General features: G+C 48.1%; 1 protein-coding gene across 1 annotated transcript; it reads left to right on the forward strand.

Moving 5' to 3' along the window:
- The first annotated feature begins 606 nt into the window (after positions 1–606).
- Positions 607–17,434, forward strand: LOC147957878 (uncharacterized). Its single transcript, XM_087531875.1, has 3 exons — positions 607–672; positions 7,678–8,313; positions 17,111–17,434. Exons 1-3 carry the CDS (start codon positions 607–609, stop codon positions 17,432–17,434), a joined length of 1,026 nt encoding a protein of 341 aa, XP_087388001.1.
- The last annotated feature ends 378 nt before the right edge of the window (positions 17,435–17,812 follow it).

The raw sequence follows: 17,812 nt of genomic DNA on the forward strand, positions 1-17,812 counted from the left end.
GGGAGGACTCTATATCGAGCACCCATTCGGTAGCCCCGGCGATCTAGGGCATTGTTCGGCACCAAGAGGGTGTAGTGCACGGTGAATAACTGCTTCTCCGTGTTAGTGCATGTCATCGCGAGATGACAGACCAAGTCTAGGCCCGTTCTTCGAGATAGTCTATGGGTATCGAGAGGGAATGTGTCTGGTTTGTGCAGGAAGTGCGGGTCATGTTGCTCCGTTGGCCTCGAAACTTCTTGTGCTCTCAAAGGAGGCCATCGCATGTATATGCATGGGCTATCCGGTGGCCCCGGCAGTCTTGGAAGTTGACCGGCATCGAGAGAGGGGGTAGGCCACGGTCAACAACTGCTTCTTCTCATGTTTTTTACTTTACACTCTTTAAAGTTGAGTTTTGAACAAATCTAACCCAAAAAGCATATATACACACACACACACACACACACACACACACACACACGCAAAAATACCCGTGCGTTGCAACGGGTAATGAAACTATCATCATAGAATCTCACCATCCCCTTTATCCTTCCACCATTTCCCTATCATCATGCAAAACCGCTCTTATGATTTCACCATCATCGTTGCATGAGCTGCTCCATATCCTCGATGCACTCAGGCCACATGTGCACATCCGTGACGCTCATGCTGCCCAGCTCCTTCGCCTCCTCATTTGTGAATATCACCACTGCCTCCACATCTTCTCCGGCTTGCCGTAGGCATCCTAAGTGGCAGCAGCCTTTGCGTTGGCACAGCCGGAACCATAGAAACTTAGTTTGAAAAGAGAGAGAGTGGTGATGGGTAGAGAGCCAAGGGTTCGCGGGATGGGGAGATCACGCATCACGCAAGGGTGTCGATTGTGATCGTCGTCGATTGATTGCAGCCATTGTTTCCTTTCTTGTGAAGAAATTGGTGATCATTTGGTTTGGTATAAACACCAGGAGGGGTCATGGAGGGAAAGGTGTAACGTGCGAGATGAGGACGACATACATGAATTTTAGGTATGAGCAATCGAGGCTTGCCCTAGAAACAATCCTACCATTTTTTGTACCCCCACTGTTTACTTTTATAAGACGTTGTACACAATTCAGACATCACCTAAAACAGTTCAATAAAAACTGTCTGAAACATCTTATAAAAGTGAACGAAGGGAGTAATAGAAAAAAATAACTTCCTTTCTACGTAAATAGGAGAATCATGTCCGAATACATCTAAAATAAGAATCAGGCCAGCGAATGATTTTTTTAGTATTTTTAAATAATGTTTTAAAAAATGTTCGCGCTTAAAAAATATTCAAAATTCGAGTATAGTACCTCCTAGTTCGTAAAAGATGTTCATGTTTTACAAAAAGTCCAAATTCAAACACTTGATCCTTTTTAAAAAATGATCGAGTTTAAATTTTGTGTTCACAACTTTGCAAAAATTCAGGTATGTTTTTAGGATCCAGTGCTGCTGCTTGTATTGTTTAATAAGTCAAGATTTGGAAACTCACACGTGAAGTTGTCTAGTGTATTGCCCAGCTTGTCCCAGTTACCTTCGCTAGCACCCTGGTACGATTCCTGATGGCACACTTTTCTTTTCTTTTATATCTTGAGAAGAGCGCACTTTGGCGCTGTGGTATAGCGTCCGCCAATGGGCCGGCCCATCTCGGCTTGGTATCGCTACGTACGAACTTTTGTTACAGTGTTTGTACCGGACGGGCAGACTAAATTTTGTACCACCTCGAGTAGCCACAATTTAAAATACTGAACGTCACCTAAGCGGGACGAAACTAAAAATATCACCTTGTTTTATTAGTAGGTATATATATGTATATTGTCACACCCTAGCTAGTCCATGCATTAGAGTGTGCATCATGTTACTTCTCGTCAGAAAATTGAAATGGGGAAGGCAGAACCCCCAGCACCCTTTTTGAAATCAACTAGGGTTTACAAAAAATAATTTCAATGAACCTGAAATGCCCTCCTAAAATGTTCACTCTCTTTGTCTTAGGTTAGAACCTCTGGAAAAATTGGTGCACATTTTTCTAGGTCAACAAAGGGTCATTGAATTAAATCATAAGTAATTGAATTTGGGCATTTAAATGCTATAAAATAACTTAATTGCTCAAATAATTCTAGGAGTAAATGTTTCCTGTTGGAAATAATCTAAACAGAGGCCACATTTATTTTCAGGATTTTTGGAAATGTTTTAGTATTTTAAATAAAGCTAAACAGTTGCAGTTTAATAGAAAACAGAAACTAAATAAAAAAAAGGAGAAAGAAGCCCACCTGGGCCTTACCTGGCTCGGCCCAGCCTACTGGCTCGGCCAGTCACCCCCTACCTCGCGCCAGGAGGCAGGGGCGCGTGCTCGCCGCGTGCCGGCCACGCGCCGGCCACCTCCTGCTTCTGCCGACGTCGGGAGACGCCCAGAGGACGCCACGCGACCCCCCCGTCTCCCTTTCATCCTCTCGCACTCTCCCCCTCGTCTCTCTCACTCTCCCCCGCGACGGCCGAGCACGTCCCTCGCCGCCGATCGCCGTAGTTGCCACTACAGCCACTCCCTCGCCCCTCCGACGAGCCCATTAGCTCTGCCACGACTCTCTCGTCCTCCCCACCGAGCCACGCTTCGCCGGAAGCCCTGCTTCGCCGCCTTCGCCCTCGTCTTCAACCTCGGGCACCCGAGCCATCTCCGGTCGATTCGCCGCCGCCAGGACCTCCCCGAGCTCGCTGACCCCCTCTCCGACTCCGCTGTGAGCTCCTCTTCCTTTCCCCCTAGCCCCCGTGCTCTTTTGGCCCCTGTAGCCGCCGTTTCCACCGCACCCGAGAGCTCCTCGCCGCCGGCCATGTCGCCGTCGTGGCTACGGCCGTGCAAGCACGCGTCCAAGCGCCTCACCGTGCTTAGCGCAGCACCAGGAACCCGTAGCCACCACCAGTTCTTCCTCCCGTGCACCGTAGCCTCGAAACCGTCCTCACCCGACTTCGGCGACCGCCAAGCTCGTCGCCCGCGATGTTTCCGGCCACCCCGAGCCCAACTACCACCACCAAACGCTGCGGCTCGTTCCCAGCTATCCGTAGATAGTCTCCGTCGTTGATTTGGTCGCCTGAGGGCGTTTTCCGAAGCCCTCCGCCGTCCCGGCCTCGCCGGCGACTCAACGCCGGCGGGATTAGCCCTGTTGACCGGCGGATTTGACCACTGACGTGGACTGGGTGGGCCCAGCTGACTCCCCTGAGTCAATGACAGGTGGGCCCCCCACAGCTAATTATCCAGATTACTTTCTAACTAAAAATTAGTTAGTTTAATTAGTATAGTCACTGACTAGTGGGCCCTGCCCAGTAATTAGGCTAACTAAACGTAGTTAGTGCACTGAGAGGCTGACAGCAGGGGCCCACCAGTCAGGTTTGACCTGGGCTGGCGCCTTTGACCTGCTGACATCACCCTGACGCATTGCTGACGCAGTAATTGATTTTCTGGATTTATTTTTATACAGGAAATTCCAAAAAATGTATAAAACTTCTAAAAATCATAGAAATTCAACCGTAACTCCAAATGAAATAATTTATATATGAAAAATTATCAGAAAAATTCAATCTATCCATCTGTAATGGTTTCATGCATGACAAAACAAGTTCACCTTGCTGTTTAAGTAGAATAAGGAAATGCACTATTAAGGCCATGTTTAATGAGCTAATATTTGAATCTTTGATTCAAATGAGTTCATTCCTTTCTAATATAACTTGCATTAGGCCAAGACACATTCATATTGCCATGTCATAGCATGCATCATATTGTTGCATATCGTCATGTGTTGATTGTATTCCGATGTGTTCTTCGTGGTAGGTTCTGCCTCCGAGGATATTCACGAGTATCCAACTGAAGGGAAGTATCCCACTACCACTCCATCAGGCAAGCAACCATTGATCATTCCGATACAAACGCATGTTCTCGCTTCTGCTCTTGTGTACTGCATTAAGACAACACGATTCAAACTGTTGTGTGCTACGGTAGTTGAACCCTTATCCTCTGCATGACCTGTCATTGCCACAGTAACTAGATGAAACCCACTAGCATGTGTAGGAGTTGATTGAGCCATGTATGTGATTCCTACCTTGCTATGCCTGCTATGCTTAGAGTTGTGTCAGGTCTGGTTCATCTGGGTGATGGGCTAGAGTGAAATGCTTATGTCGGTAATGTGAGGGATGCGTGGAACATGTTTTGGTAAAGGTATCGATGAGAGGCCATGTAGGAGTACATGGTGGGTTGTTTCATTGAGGCCGTCCCTAAGAACTGAGATCTGTATGTGTGATTTAAGATTCAGCTACTACCATGCATTGGGATCCTTAATTGACCCTCTCGGCTTCTTAACCACCCTAGTACTCTGTCCAGGAGTTGCAAATAGTTTCTGGTGCTTGTAGGTTATGTGTTGGCGGCCGTGCGTAGCGCTGACCCTCGGGGTGGGCTATGTTACGGTAGATACACCGTGGCACGGTGTACCGAGTCACCCGTTTGGTGTCTCGGGAACCCTGTTCACATCGTTCGGGGCCGTATGTGGAAACCTCGGCCGGACTCCCTGTGGATGGAACCTGGATAGGCGATAAACCTGGACTAGAGGCTTAAGTGTTTAGGTAGGCCATGGCCGACACCCTCGTTGGGCTTCTGCTTGAAGGTTGCCGAGTACATGTCGTGTAAACGGCGGTAAGTGGTGAATGCGTGTATGACGAAGTACACCCCTGCAGGGTATAAAACTATTCGAATAGCCGCGTCCGCGGTAAAGGACTACTTGGTTGCCTATACAGTTCATAGGCAAGTTAATGGATACTACTAAAAGACTCAAGATAAGTGTGAGTATCGAGGATGGCCCTCTCGTAGGATGACGAGGGAGGATCCACGGTGGTGTATTGTGTTGGTGAGTAGTGGACTCGTGTGCGAAAACTATTTTACTGGTGAAGTTCCGTAGGATAGCTTAGCCAAGAGTCAAAGCTGGCTTGCTGCATTAACCCCACCACCTTCTTGAGAATAAGCATGTTTAGTAGGTTCTGATGTAAGACTTGCTGAGTACCTTTGTACTCATGTTTGCTTAATTACTGTTTTCAGACGACAACACCGCCCCCTCCGATGGGTTTTATGTAGACGTTGACGTCGACGAGTGACTAGCCACCCAGGTGGTGATCCTGGCCATGGAGGGCCCTATGTAGATAGACAGGCTTCGAGAAGCCTTCTTTCTTTCTAGAGTCTGTACCCAGACTAGCTGCTTCCGCATGTGCTTGTGTGCTTGTATGACTTGAGTGTCGGGTCATGTGACCCCTACCTGTATGAACATGCTATGTATGGCTCCCTGGAGCCTTTAAATAAAGTACTTGAATTGTAGAGTTTTGTTGTGATGCCATGTTGTATGTACTCATATCGAGCATATTGTGTGTATGATTGAAATGCTTGGTATGAGTGGGATCCGACAATCTAGTTGTTTATCCTTGGCAGTCTTTCTTATGGGGAAATGTAGTCTAGTGCTGCTCGAGCCATAGTAGTCCGTTACAGCCCGGTTCACCGGAGTCCTGCTATCCCAGCACTACTGTTCAGGACACTTGACTGGCCGGCATGTGTTTCACTTCGTTCCTATGTCTGTCCCTTCGGGGAAATGTCACGCGGTGATTTCCGGAGTCCTGCCTAGCCTGCTACAGCCCGGGTTCCCCGGAGTCCTGTTAGCCCAGTGCTACAGCCCGGAATCACTCGTTGATGACCGACATGCTCGATGTGATTCATGTATGCCTGTCTCCATAGGTCCGTGCCGCTTTGGGTTCACGACTAGCCATGTCGGCCCTGGTTCTCTGTCATATGGATGCTAGCGACACTATCATATACGTGAGCCAAAAGGCGCAAACGGTCCCGGGCCATGGTAAGGCGACACCCGTGGGGTACCGTGCGTGAGGCCGCAAAGTGATATGAGGTGTTACCGGCTAGATCGATGTGACTTGGAATCGGGGTCCTGACAGCGTTGGCATCAGAGCCGGACTACCTGTAGGTTCGTTGAGCCAAACTGGTCGATGTCGAGTCTAGAAATGCTTAGTTATATGTAGGGGAATTGATTGTGGGAGGGAACGTAAGGTTCTTTTACTCCTTTACCCTATGTCTCTGATCTGAGTCATTCTCTTCTCATTCAACGTGGGTTAAGGATTAGGCTCTCTTCTTCTATCAGGTTCACGTGTTACTAATCCGTAGTAGCTTATAGGATTACAAGTCCAAGTTCAGTTTCTACTATTCTTAGTATGTTGCTAATTGAATCAGAACCTTGATATGATGTTGTTGAGTGGTATTCCGAACTGTTGTGGATGTCTCAAATCTTTTTTTGAGCATTTACAGCTGTTATGCTGTCCGATTTTCCCTAGAAATTCTGATGTCTTTACATTGTGGTTGTGCTTTCAGATGGCCAACCATGCTCAAAACCAAGTGGTTCGCCTGACCAGGTGCCTCGACGTGCCTGGTCATACTGCTATGTTAGTCAGGGTCATGATCGAGACGGGCTACCGTTGGTACCCCGAATACACCGTCGAAGAGCAGTTCCGCGATTTTAATCAAAGCCAATATCTCTGCACCGTCAGGATATTTCCTTCTTATCCTGGGTCTACCGAGCCCTTCACTGTTCCTATGGACTCGGGGTTACTGTTAAGATCGCTGTGCAGGATGCTGCCTATTCCATGATGACCATTTTGCGAGTCCGGGCTGGCCTGCTACGGAACACCGACTTCTGTTACATGCCAGCTTCACTTCCGGGAGCGCAAGGGTATCTTCAGGCTATGTATGCTGACTCCACTCAGGAGGACTCATTAACTCGTACCACTGCCCGAGTTGCTCGAAGATAAGGACCGAGAGAATCGGGCCTTGAGGCTGGAGCTTTTCAATACCCGTGCTGATCATTGGGCCACATTGACTCGGTTTGCACCTGCGGTGCAAGCTGGATGTATGGATACAAGGGATCTGTATCCTGTGAGATCAGCTCTGCCAGACATGGTGGATTGGCGCGATGTGGGAGGCATCACCCCACCCCGTGGTCCCCACAGGCCACCGTTCGTTGGTCCAAGACCTCATCCTAGCCCCTTTGGTCCATAGGCTCCTCAGGACTGTCTGTTCCCGGATGGTCATGTTGAACTTCCAGGCTACGGAGGTGACTTCTATGAGAACTACTACGGAGCTGTCTGAGTTAGTAGTAGTACCACTAGTACTGTAGTAGTTGTATCTCCACTGTCCTGCGTGATTTGTGGAATACGACTTAGTGTGTAGTCAATTCCGGAGGTGTAGACAAATAATGTATAGGAGCTTGGAATGCCTCCGATGAGATGTAATGTCTTTCATCATAGTTGTACTGTAGCCTGGGCTTGTACTGAACTATGTATGATGTGTATGACCGTTGGTATATATATGGCAGTTTTATATTACCATGACATACGGATGAACATCTCGGCATTCCGTGTTATCCATTACATTCTGCACTTCCTTGCTAAGTTTGAGCCATCCTTGTCTAAACCGTTGTCTTGTTTTCTCCTAGGATGGTCAACACCCGCAGCAACCCTGCTACCCCGGAGCAGGGGGAAGCCAGTGCAGCTAGGGGTGAAAATCTGCCTCACCCGCCTTCTCTGGCCGAAGTGATGCTAGAGGCGGAAAGAAACAAGCGTGAGACTAACCGCCTGCTGGAGCGGATTGAGCAGAACACCGCACGCCACCCGCGAAATGACTTGGTGTCAATCAATGACTTTATCAAGCTGTACCCACCAAAGTTCAACCATTCCGTCGAGCCCCTCGACGCGGATGACTGGCTTCGCAGCATCACCCACAAGCTACATTTCGCCAATGTAGCCGAAGCCGACAAGGTTACTTATGCTGCCTATCACCTCGAAGGCCCTGCTAGCCTTTGGTGGGAAAACTTCGAAGCTATGCGCCCGGTCGGCCAAATCACTACTTGGGCTGAATTCAGTGAAGCTTTCCGTGAGCATCACATTCCGGAAGGTCTCATGGATCGCAAGAGGGAGGAGTTCTGCAACTTCACCCAAGGAAGACTGACCGTGGATGCTTACAGTCGTGAATTTGGAAATCTAGCACGCTATGCTCCCGAAGAGGTATCTACTGACGCTAAGAAGCAAGCAAGGTTCCGTAAGGGACTTAGCCCTGAGCTTCACCGCGATCTCCGTCTGCACGAGTGCACATCTTTTCAGAAGTTGGTCAATAAAGCCATCAGTGCTGAGACGGGCCAGACTGATTATGACGCTTCACGCAAGCACTCCCGTGATTTTGGCTCTTCATCCGGCTCTGGAACTCAGAAGCGCCGGGTGTGGATTCCGAGCACGGCACTGCCACCCAGGTTCATCCCGAGGCCATCCTTTGAGGCGCCTCATCCCAACCAAGAATTTGCACCGCCCAAGCCCTACGGTGGCCCCGCTGCTAATGCTGCTCCACGCCCCAATGTGGTGACATGCTTCAAGTGTGGAGAGCCGGGTCACTATAGCCGAGAGTGTCCCCAGAACAACAACCCCAATCAAACTGGAAAGTTCGTTGGCCGTGGTAAGCCAGCGGGGAAGACTTTCTACGCCAAGCCGGCCACCACTGCACGTGGCCATGTCAACTATGTTTCAGCCGAGGAGGCTCATGAGGATCCCAACGTCGTCCTTGGTACGCTCCTTGTTAACTGCCATCCGGCATCTGTTCTTTTCGATACTGGAGCATCTCATTCATTCATATCCGAGAACTATGCTCGATTGCATAACACGACATTCTGCGACATGCCCACTTCCATGGTAATTCAAACTCCGGGTTCCAAATGGCAAACTTCTAGAGTAAGCCATGGGAACGAAATTCTTGCCGATAGACTTGTCTTCCTTGCATCCTTAATAGCTCTCAAGTCCTCCGACATAAATATCATCTTGGGTATGGACTGGATGTCAGCTCATTATGCTAGGATCGATTGTGCCACTAGAACCGTTCAACTTACTCACCCCTCAGGCAAGACAGTTAATGTCTTAACTCAAGTGGCCAAGCGCCAACTTTACTCCCTAAATGCCAACCCCCTTCTAGACCTTGAGGATGTTCCGGTAGTCCGAGACTTTCCGGATGTCTTTCCAGAAGAACTGCCAGGTGTTCCACCTGACAGGGATGTTGAGTTTGTGATAGACCTTGTTCCAGGAACCGTTCCAATTTCTAGAAGACCCTACAAGATGGCACCCTTAGGACTAGCCGAGCTTAAGAATCAACTCGATGAGTCCTTGAAAAAGGGTTTCATCCGTCCTAGTTCCTCTCCTTGGGCTTGCCCCGTCCTCTTCGTTAAGAAGAAGGATGGAACGGATCGAATGGTTGTGGATTACCGACCTGTCAATTTGGTCACCATCAAGAACAAATACCCGCTTCCCAGGATTAACGATCTGTATGATCAGCTCGCTAGATCCTCAGTCTTCTCCAAGATGGATTTGAGGTTGGGTTACCATCAAATCAAAATCAGAAACGGGGACATACCCAAAACGGCCTTTGTTACTCGTTATGGCCAATACGAGTACACCGTCATGTCCTTTGGTTTAACCAATGCCCCGGCTACCTTCTCTCGGTTAATGAACTCAGTCTTCATGGAGTACTTGAATAAATTCGTCGTAGTATACCTTGATGACATACTCATCTACTCCAAGAATGAAGAGGAACATGCCGAACATCTAAGGCTGGTATTGATGAAACTTCGAGAGCATCGCCTTTATGCCAAATTCTCCAAGTGTGAATTTTGGTTGCCAGAAGTGACCTATCTAGGCCATGTAATCTCTGGCAAGGGTATTGCTGTCAATCCCGAGCGAGTTCAAGCCGTCCTTGATTGGACTCCACCTGAGACAGTTAAGCAAGTTCGGAGCTTCCTTGGCTTAGCGAGCTATTGCCGCCACTTCGTCAAAAATTTCTCCAAGGTTGCTAAACCTCTAACTGAACTCCTCAAGAAAGATAAAAATTTTGAGTGGACTCCACAGTGCGAGGTCAGTTTTCGAGAACTGAAAAGACGCCTGACATCTGCCCCCGTACTGGTACCACCAGACTTCTCCAAGGACTTTATTATCTATTGCGACGCCTCGCGACAAGGACTAGGTTGCATACTCATGCAAGATCGTTAGGTAATTGCCTATGCTTCACGGCAATTACACCCACATGAGGAAAATTATCCTACACATGATCTAGAGCTTGCAGCTGTAGTCCATGCACTTAAAACTTGGCGACATTACCTTCTCGGTAATCGTTGCGAGATCTTCACCGACCACCAAAGTTTGAAATATATCTTCACCCAACCAGATTTGAATCTCAGGCAAAGACGTTGGGTCGAGTTGATCTCGGACTACGACTTAGGAATAACTTACACCCCGGGCAAAGCCAATGTCATGGCTGATGCGCTAAGCCGTAAGTCCTATTGTAACAACCTGATGTTACAAAAAAGTCAACCACTTCTCCATGAGGAATTTCGTAAGCTAAATCTTCACATTGTTCCTCAAGGATTCCTATCCACCCTGGTGGCAAAACCTACCCTTACGGATCAAATCATAACCGCCCAACGGTATGATAAGGGCATATCCCGGATTAAGGAAAACATCGCTAGCGGAGTTGCTAAATGTTTCTCCATGGATGAGCGAGGTGCTGTTTTCTTCGAGAACCGTTTGGTGGTTCCCAAGAAACAACATCTGCGTCAGTTGATCCTTAAGGAAGCTCATGAATCCCCTCTCACCATTCATCCCGGTAGTACTAAAATGTATCAAGACCTACGCCAGAGGTTTTGGTGGACTAGGATGAAGAGAGAAATCGCTTAATACATTGCTAATTGCGACGTATGTCGTCATGTTAAAGCAGAGCATCAACGGCCTGCTGGCACTCTTCAACCTTTGGCTATTCCCGAATGGAAATGGGATAAAATCAGTATGGATTTCATCACTGGGTTTCCAGGACCAAGAGAGGGAATAATGCCATCTTCGTCGTGATCGACCGACTTTCCAAAGTAGCCCACTTTCTACCTGTTCGTGAGAGTATCACCGCTAGCCAGCTAGCCGATTTATACATCTCCCGAATAGTGTCTCTTCATGGTGTTCCATTGGAAATTAATTCAGACCGTGGGAGTCTCTTCACCTCTCGATTTTGGGAAAGTTTCCAAAATGCTATGGGAACTCGTCTCTCCTTTAGCACCGCCTTCCATCCCCAATCAAGTGGTCAAGTAGAACGAGTCAATCAAATTCTGGAAGATATGCTCCGAGCTTCTGTCATCTCGTTCGGAATGAGTTGGGAGAAATGCCTTCCATTCGCGGAGTTTGCTTATAACAATAGTTATCAAACCAGCTTAGGCAAGGCTCCTTTCGAAGTTCTTTATGGACGAAAATGTCGAACGCCTCTTAACTGGTCAGAAACCGGGGAAAGACAACCCTTTGGCACGGATATGATTCAGGAAGCAGAAGAGCAGGTTCGCATTATTCGTGAGAAATTGAAAACCGCCCAATCTCATCAAAAGAGTCAATATGATCGTAAACATAAGCCTATGACTTATGAAGTCGACGAGAAGGCTTACCTTCGGGTTACTCCGTTAAAGGGAACCCATCGTTTCGGTATCAAAGGCAAATTGGCTCCTCGTTACATTGGACCCTTTCGCATTCTTGCCAAACGAGGAGAAGTTGCCTACCAATTGGAACTACCTCCGCATCTTTCCAGAGTTCACGATGTCTTCCACGTTTCACAACTCAGGCGTTGCTTCGCGGATCCTATCCGTGGAGTGGACCACGAAATGCTTGATCTACAAGATAACCTCTCTTATCGGGAATATCCCGTTCGTATCCTTGGTCAAGCCGAGCGTACCACTCGACGTCGTAATATCAAGTTTCTCAAGGTTCAATGGTCACACCATTCCGAGGAAGAAGCCACTTGGGAAAGGGAGGATCGTCTTCGACTTGAGTACCCCACCTTCTTTCCAGAGGATCCTAAATCTCGGGACGAGATTCTTTTGAGTGGGGGTGAGTTGTCACACCCTAGCTAGTCCATGCATTAGAGTGTGCATCATGTTTACTTCTCATCAGAAAATTGAAATGGGGAAGGCAGAACCCCCAGCACCCCTTTTGAAATCAACTAGGGTTTACAAAAAATAATTTCAATGAACCTGAAATGCCCTTCTAAAATGTTCACTCTCTTTGTCTTAGGTTAGAACCTCTGGCAAAATTGGTGCACATTTTTCTAGGTCAACAAAGGGTCATTGAATTAAATCATAAGTAATTGAATTTGGGCATTTAAATGCTATAAAATAACTTAATTGCTCAAATAATTCTGGGAGTAAATGTTTCCTCTTGGAAATAATCTAAACAGAGGCCACATTTATTTTTAGGATTTTTGGAAATGTTTTAGTATTTTAAATAAAGCTAAAGAGTTGCAGTTTAATAGAAAATAGAAACTAGATCAAAAAAAAGGAGAAAGAAGCCCACCTAGGCCTTACCTAGCTCGGCCCAGCCTACTGGCTCGCCCAGTCACCCCCTACCTCGCGCCAGGAGGCAGGGGCGCGTGCTAGCCGCGCGCCGGCCACGCGCCGGCCACCTCCTGCTTCTGCCGACGCCGGGAGACGCCCAGAGGACGCCACGCGACCCCCACGTCTCCCTCTCATCCTCTCGCACTCTCCCCCTCGTCTCTCTCACTCTCCCCCGCGACGGCCGAGCACGTCCCTCGCCGCTGATCGCCGTAGTTGCCACTACAACCACTCCCTCGCCCCTCCGACGAGCCCATTAGCTCCGCCACGACTCCCTCGTCCTCCCCACTGAGCCACGCTTCGCCGGAAGCCCTGCTTCGCCGCCTTCGCCCTCGTCTTCAACCTCGGGCACCCGAGACATCTCCGGTCGATTCGCCGCCGCCAGGACCTCCCCGAGCTCGCTGACCCCCTCTCCGACTCCGCTGTGAGCTCCTCTTCCTTTCCCCCTAGCCCCCGTGCTCTTTTGGCCCCTGTAGCCACCGTTTCCACCGCACCCGAGAGCTCCTCGCCGCCGGCCATGTCGCCGTCGTGGCTACGGCCGTGCAAGCACGCGTCCGAGTGCCTCACCATGCTCAGCGCAGCACCAGGAACCTGTAGCCACCACCAGTTCTTCCTCCCGTGCACCGTAGCCTCGAAACCGTCCTCACCCGACTCCGGCGCTCGCCAAGCTCGTCGCCGGCGACGTTTCCGGCCACCCCGAGCTCAACTACCACCACCAAATGCTGCGGCTCGTTCCCAGCTATCCGTAGATAGTCTCCGCCGTCGATTTGGTCGCCTGAGGGTGTTTTCCGAAGCCCTCCGCCGTCCCAGCCTCGCCGGCGACTCAACACCGGCGGGATTAGCCCTGTTGACCAGCGGATTTGACCACTGACATGGACTGGGTGGGCCCAGCTGACTCCCCTGAGTCAATGACAAGTGGGCCCCCTCTGCTAATTATCCAGATTAGTTTCTAACTAAAAATTAGTTAGCTTAATTAGTATAGTCACTGACTAGTGGGCCCTGCCCAGTAATTAGGCTAACTAAACATAGTTAGTGCACTGAGAGGCTGACAGGAGGGGCCCACCAGTCAGGTTTGACCTGGGCTGGCGCCTTTGACCTGCTGACGTCACCCTGACGCATTGCTGACGCAGTAATTGATTTTCTGGATTTATTTTTATACAGGAAATTCCAGAAAATGTTTAAAACTTCTAAAAATCATAGAAATTCAACCATAACTCCAAATGAATAATTTATATATGAAAAATTATTAGAAAAATTCAATCTATCCATCTGTAATGGTTTCATGCATGACAAAACAAGTTCACCTTGCTGTTTAAGCAGAATAAGGAAATGCACTATTAAGACCATGTTTAATGAGCTAATATTTGAATCTTTGATTCAAATGAGTTCATTCCTTTCTAATATAACTTGCATTAGGCCAAGACACATTCATATTGCCATGTCATAGCATGCATCATATTGTTGCATATCGTCATGTGTTGATTGTATTCCGATGTGTTCTTCGTGGTAGGTTCTGCCTCCGAGGATATTCACGAGTATCCAACTGAAGGGCAGTATCCCACTACCACTCCATCAGGCAAGCAACCATTGATCATTCCGATACAAACCCATGTTCTCGCTTCTGCTCTTGTGTACTGCATTAAGACAACACGATTCAAACTGCTGTGTGCTACGGTAGTTGAACCCTTATCCTTTGCATGACCTGTCATTGCCACAGTAACTAGATGAAACCCACTAGCATGTGTAGGAGTTGATTGAGCCATGTATGTGATTCCTACCTTGCTATGCCTGCTATGCTTAGAGTTGTGTCAGGTCTGGTTCATCTGGGTGATGGGCTAGAGTGAAATGCTTATGTCGGTAATGTGAGGGATGCGTGGAACATGTTTTGGTAAAGGTATCGATGAGAGGCCATGTAGGAGTACATGGTGGGTTGTTTCATTGAGGCCGTCCCTAAGAACTGAGATATGTATGTGTGATTTAAGATTCAGCTACTACCATGCATTGGGATCCTTAATTGACCCTCTCGGCTTCTTAACCACCCTAGTACTCTGTCCAGGAGTTGCAAATAGTTTCTGGTGCTTGTAGGTTATGTGTTGGCGGCCGTGCGTAGCACTGACCCTCAGGGTGGGCTATGTTAAGGTAGATACACCGTGGCACGGTGTACCGAGTCACCCGTTTGGTGTCTCGGGAACCCTGTTCACATCGTTCGGGGCCGTATGTGGAAACCTTGGCCGGACTCCCTGCGGATGGAACCTGGATAGGCGATAAACCTGGACTAGAGGCTTAAGTGTTTAGGTAGGCCATGGCCGACACCCTCGTTGGGCTTCTGCTTGAAGGTTGCCGAGTACATGTCGTGTAAACGGCGGTATGTGGTGAATGCGTGTATGACGAAGTACACCCTTGCAGGGTATAAAACTATTCGAATAGCCGCGTCCGCAGTATAGGACTACTTGGTTGCCTATACAGTTCATAGACAAGTTAATGGATACTACTAAAAGACTCAAGATAAGTGTGAGTATCGAGGATGGCCCTCTCGTAGGATGACGAGGGAGGATCCACGGTGGTGTATTGTGTTGGTGAGTAGTGGACTCGTGTGCGAAAACTATTTTACTGGTGAAGTTCCGTAGGATAGCTTAGCCAAGAGTCAAAGCTGGCTTGCTGCATTAACCCCACCACCTTCTTGAGAATAAGCATGTTTAGTAGGTTCTGATGTAAGACTTGCTGAGTACCTTTGTACTCATGTTTGCTTAATTACTGTTTTCAGACAACAACACCGCCCCCTCCGATGGGTTTTATGTAGACGTTGACGTCGACGAGTGACTAGCCACCCAGGTGGTGATCCTGGCCATGGAGGGCCCTATGTAGATAGACAGGCTTCGAGAAGCCTTCTTTCTTTCTAGAGTCTGTACCCAGACTAGCTGCTTCCGCATGTGCTTGTGTGCTTGTATGACTTGAGTGTCGGGTCATGTGACCCCTACCTGTATGAACATGCTATGTATGGCTCCCTGGAGCCTTTAAATAAAGTACTTGAATTGTAGAGTTTTGTTGTGATGCCATGTTGTATGTACTCATATCGAGCATATTGTGTGTATGATTGAAATGCTTGGTATGAGTGGGATCCGACAATCTAGTTGTTTATCCTTGGCAGTCTTTCTTATGGGGAAATGTAGTCTAGTGCTGCTCGAGCCATAGTAGTCCGCTATAGCCCGGTTCACCGGAGTCCTGCTAGCCCAGCACTACTGTTCAGGACACTTGACTGGCCGGCATGTGTTTCACTTTGTTCCTATGTCTGTCCCTTCGGGGAAATGTCACGCGGTGATTTCCGGAGTCCTGCCTAGCCTGCTACAGCCCGGGTTCCCCGGAGTCCTGTTAGCCCAGTGCTACAGCCCGGAATCACTCGCTGATGACCGACATGCTCGATGTGATTCATGTATGCCTGTCTCCATAGGTCTGTGCCGCTTTGGGTTCACGACTAGCCATGTCGGACCGGGTTCTCTGTCATATGGATGCTAGCGACACTATCATATACGTGAGCCAAAAGGCGCAAACGGTCCCGGGCCATGGTAAGGCGACACCCGTGGGGTACCGTGCGTGAGGCCGCAAAGTGATATGAGGTGTTACCGGCTAGATCGATGTGACTTGGAATCGGGGTCCTGACATATATATATATATATATGTATATATATGTATATATATATGTATATATATATATGAGTGCATCAATAGTCTTTTATCAAAAAATTCATCAAAAGTTTTGGAATTTCCAAACTTTGGTCGTAATAGCACTCGGTAAAAGTGTAACCTAGATCTAGAGTTGATTTCTTTTCCGAGAACCGCCCCGACACGCACTCGGTAAAGGTGACGTCGACTACTCAAGCATATTCCCCATGTTGTTTCTTCTCTTGGCTCCCCACCGACCGACGCCCTTCCACTCCTCTCCTCTCTTCTACTCCCCACCGACCGGCGCCCCCTCCACTGCCGCCCCGCACACCACACCGAGCTCCTCCCTCCGGTGAGCCACCCTCCTCCTCTCCATGTGTGCACAGATAGATGGATTGATAGATGGATGCATAGATAGATGGAAGGATTGATAGATGGATGCATAGATAGATGGATGGATTGATAGATTGATGCATAGATAGATGGATGGATTGATAGATGGATGGATGGATGGATTGATAGATGGATGGATGCCATGTAGATACATTTTTTCTATATCAAAAGAAAAAATGTAGATAATTGTTGATAATGTTGTATGCATGGATGCTATGTGAGGATGTGACCGATGAGACACGTGAGAGAGTGTTGATGAGAATTGTTCTTTGGAGGAAGAAAAATCAACTTTTGAACGATGACGATGATCTGTGTGAGCTCCTCCTCATGTTATATCTTGATAACGCACGAGGGGCTTACCGAGCTCAACCATCACTGAAAGTTGAAATACCCGTGAGAGAGTGTCCACCATATATACCATCACCAGCGAGAGTGTCCACCATATATACGTGAGAGAGTGTCGTTGAGAGTTGTTCTTGGAGGAAGAAAATCGACTTTTGATGACGGCGGTCGATCTACGTGATCTCTTCATGTTATATATTTCATGTTTGATTCTTATGTTATTTTCCATTGTGTGATGAAAGGTGTTAGCATCGATCGATTTTTTGGCTATGGCTTCCTCCAACGGCGAAGCTTCCATTAGGGTCGACTTCACAGACACGGAGAAGAGCACAGAGGAATGCTTCAAGGAACTGCTTGAGAAGAACCACCAACTGATCATAATGAAGTTTTTTGTGGATCTGGCCAGGAAGAATCCCCCGGCTAAGGAGGGCAAGGCTCCACCATGTAAGGAGCCATTGAGTCCACCGACCATCATTCCTGACGACGCTTGGTCCTCCACTATGAGGGATGCCCCCACGTGCTCTGACTCGATGATCACTGGTTTCACCGACTACACCTCGGAGTAGTCACCTAGATAGTTTGATGTTGATTTGGTTGTATCCTTAAGTACCTGCTGATATGGACTTGGATGGCCACTTGCGATGCTTTTGATTGTATGAGTGATGAATGCTTATGTTGATTATGTATGATGTGCATTATTTCTTATTCTTTTGTAGATGAAGTGGTATGTGGTGTACAGAGGACGGTGTCCAGGAGTCTACTATTCATGGTGGGAATGCAATGAACAAATACTTCGTTATGAAGGCAACTCCCACGAATCATTCGACAACGGAGAAACGGAAGAGTATCATTACAATCTTTATTTGCTTAAGCAAAAGAGAAAAACTGATGAACGCAATGGTGCAAGCCAGACAAGGCTTAGCTGGTTAAGTGGATTGAAGAAC

The sequence above is a fragment of the Triticum urartu genome, chromosome 7A (genome assembly GCF_056163025.1).
Source record: "Triticum urartu cultivar PI428250 chromosome 7A, HENAU_Tu73, whole genome shotgun sequence".
Lineage (NCBI taxonomy): Eukaryota > Viridiplantae > Streptophyta > Magnoliopsida > Poales > Poaceae > Triticum > Triticum urartu.

Coding starts and splice junctions, on each gene's coding strand:
- LOC147957878 (XM_087531875.1), top strand. CDS start 607: ATGCACTCAGGCCACATGTGCACATCCGTGACGCTCATGCTGCCCAGC. Junction 673..7,677: donor GCTCCTTCGCCTCCTCATTT/GTGAATATCACC, acceptor CGGATTGAGCAG/AACACCGCACGCCACCCGCG. Junction 8,314..17,110: donor GGGTGTGGATTCCGAGCACG/GCACTGCCACCC, acceptor GTGTGATGAAAG/GTGTTAGCATCGATCGATTT.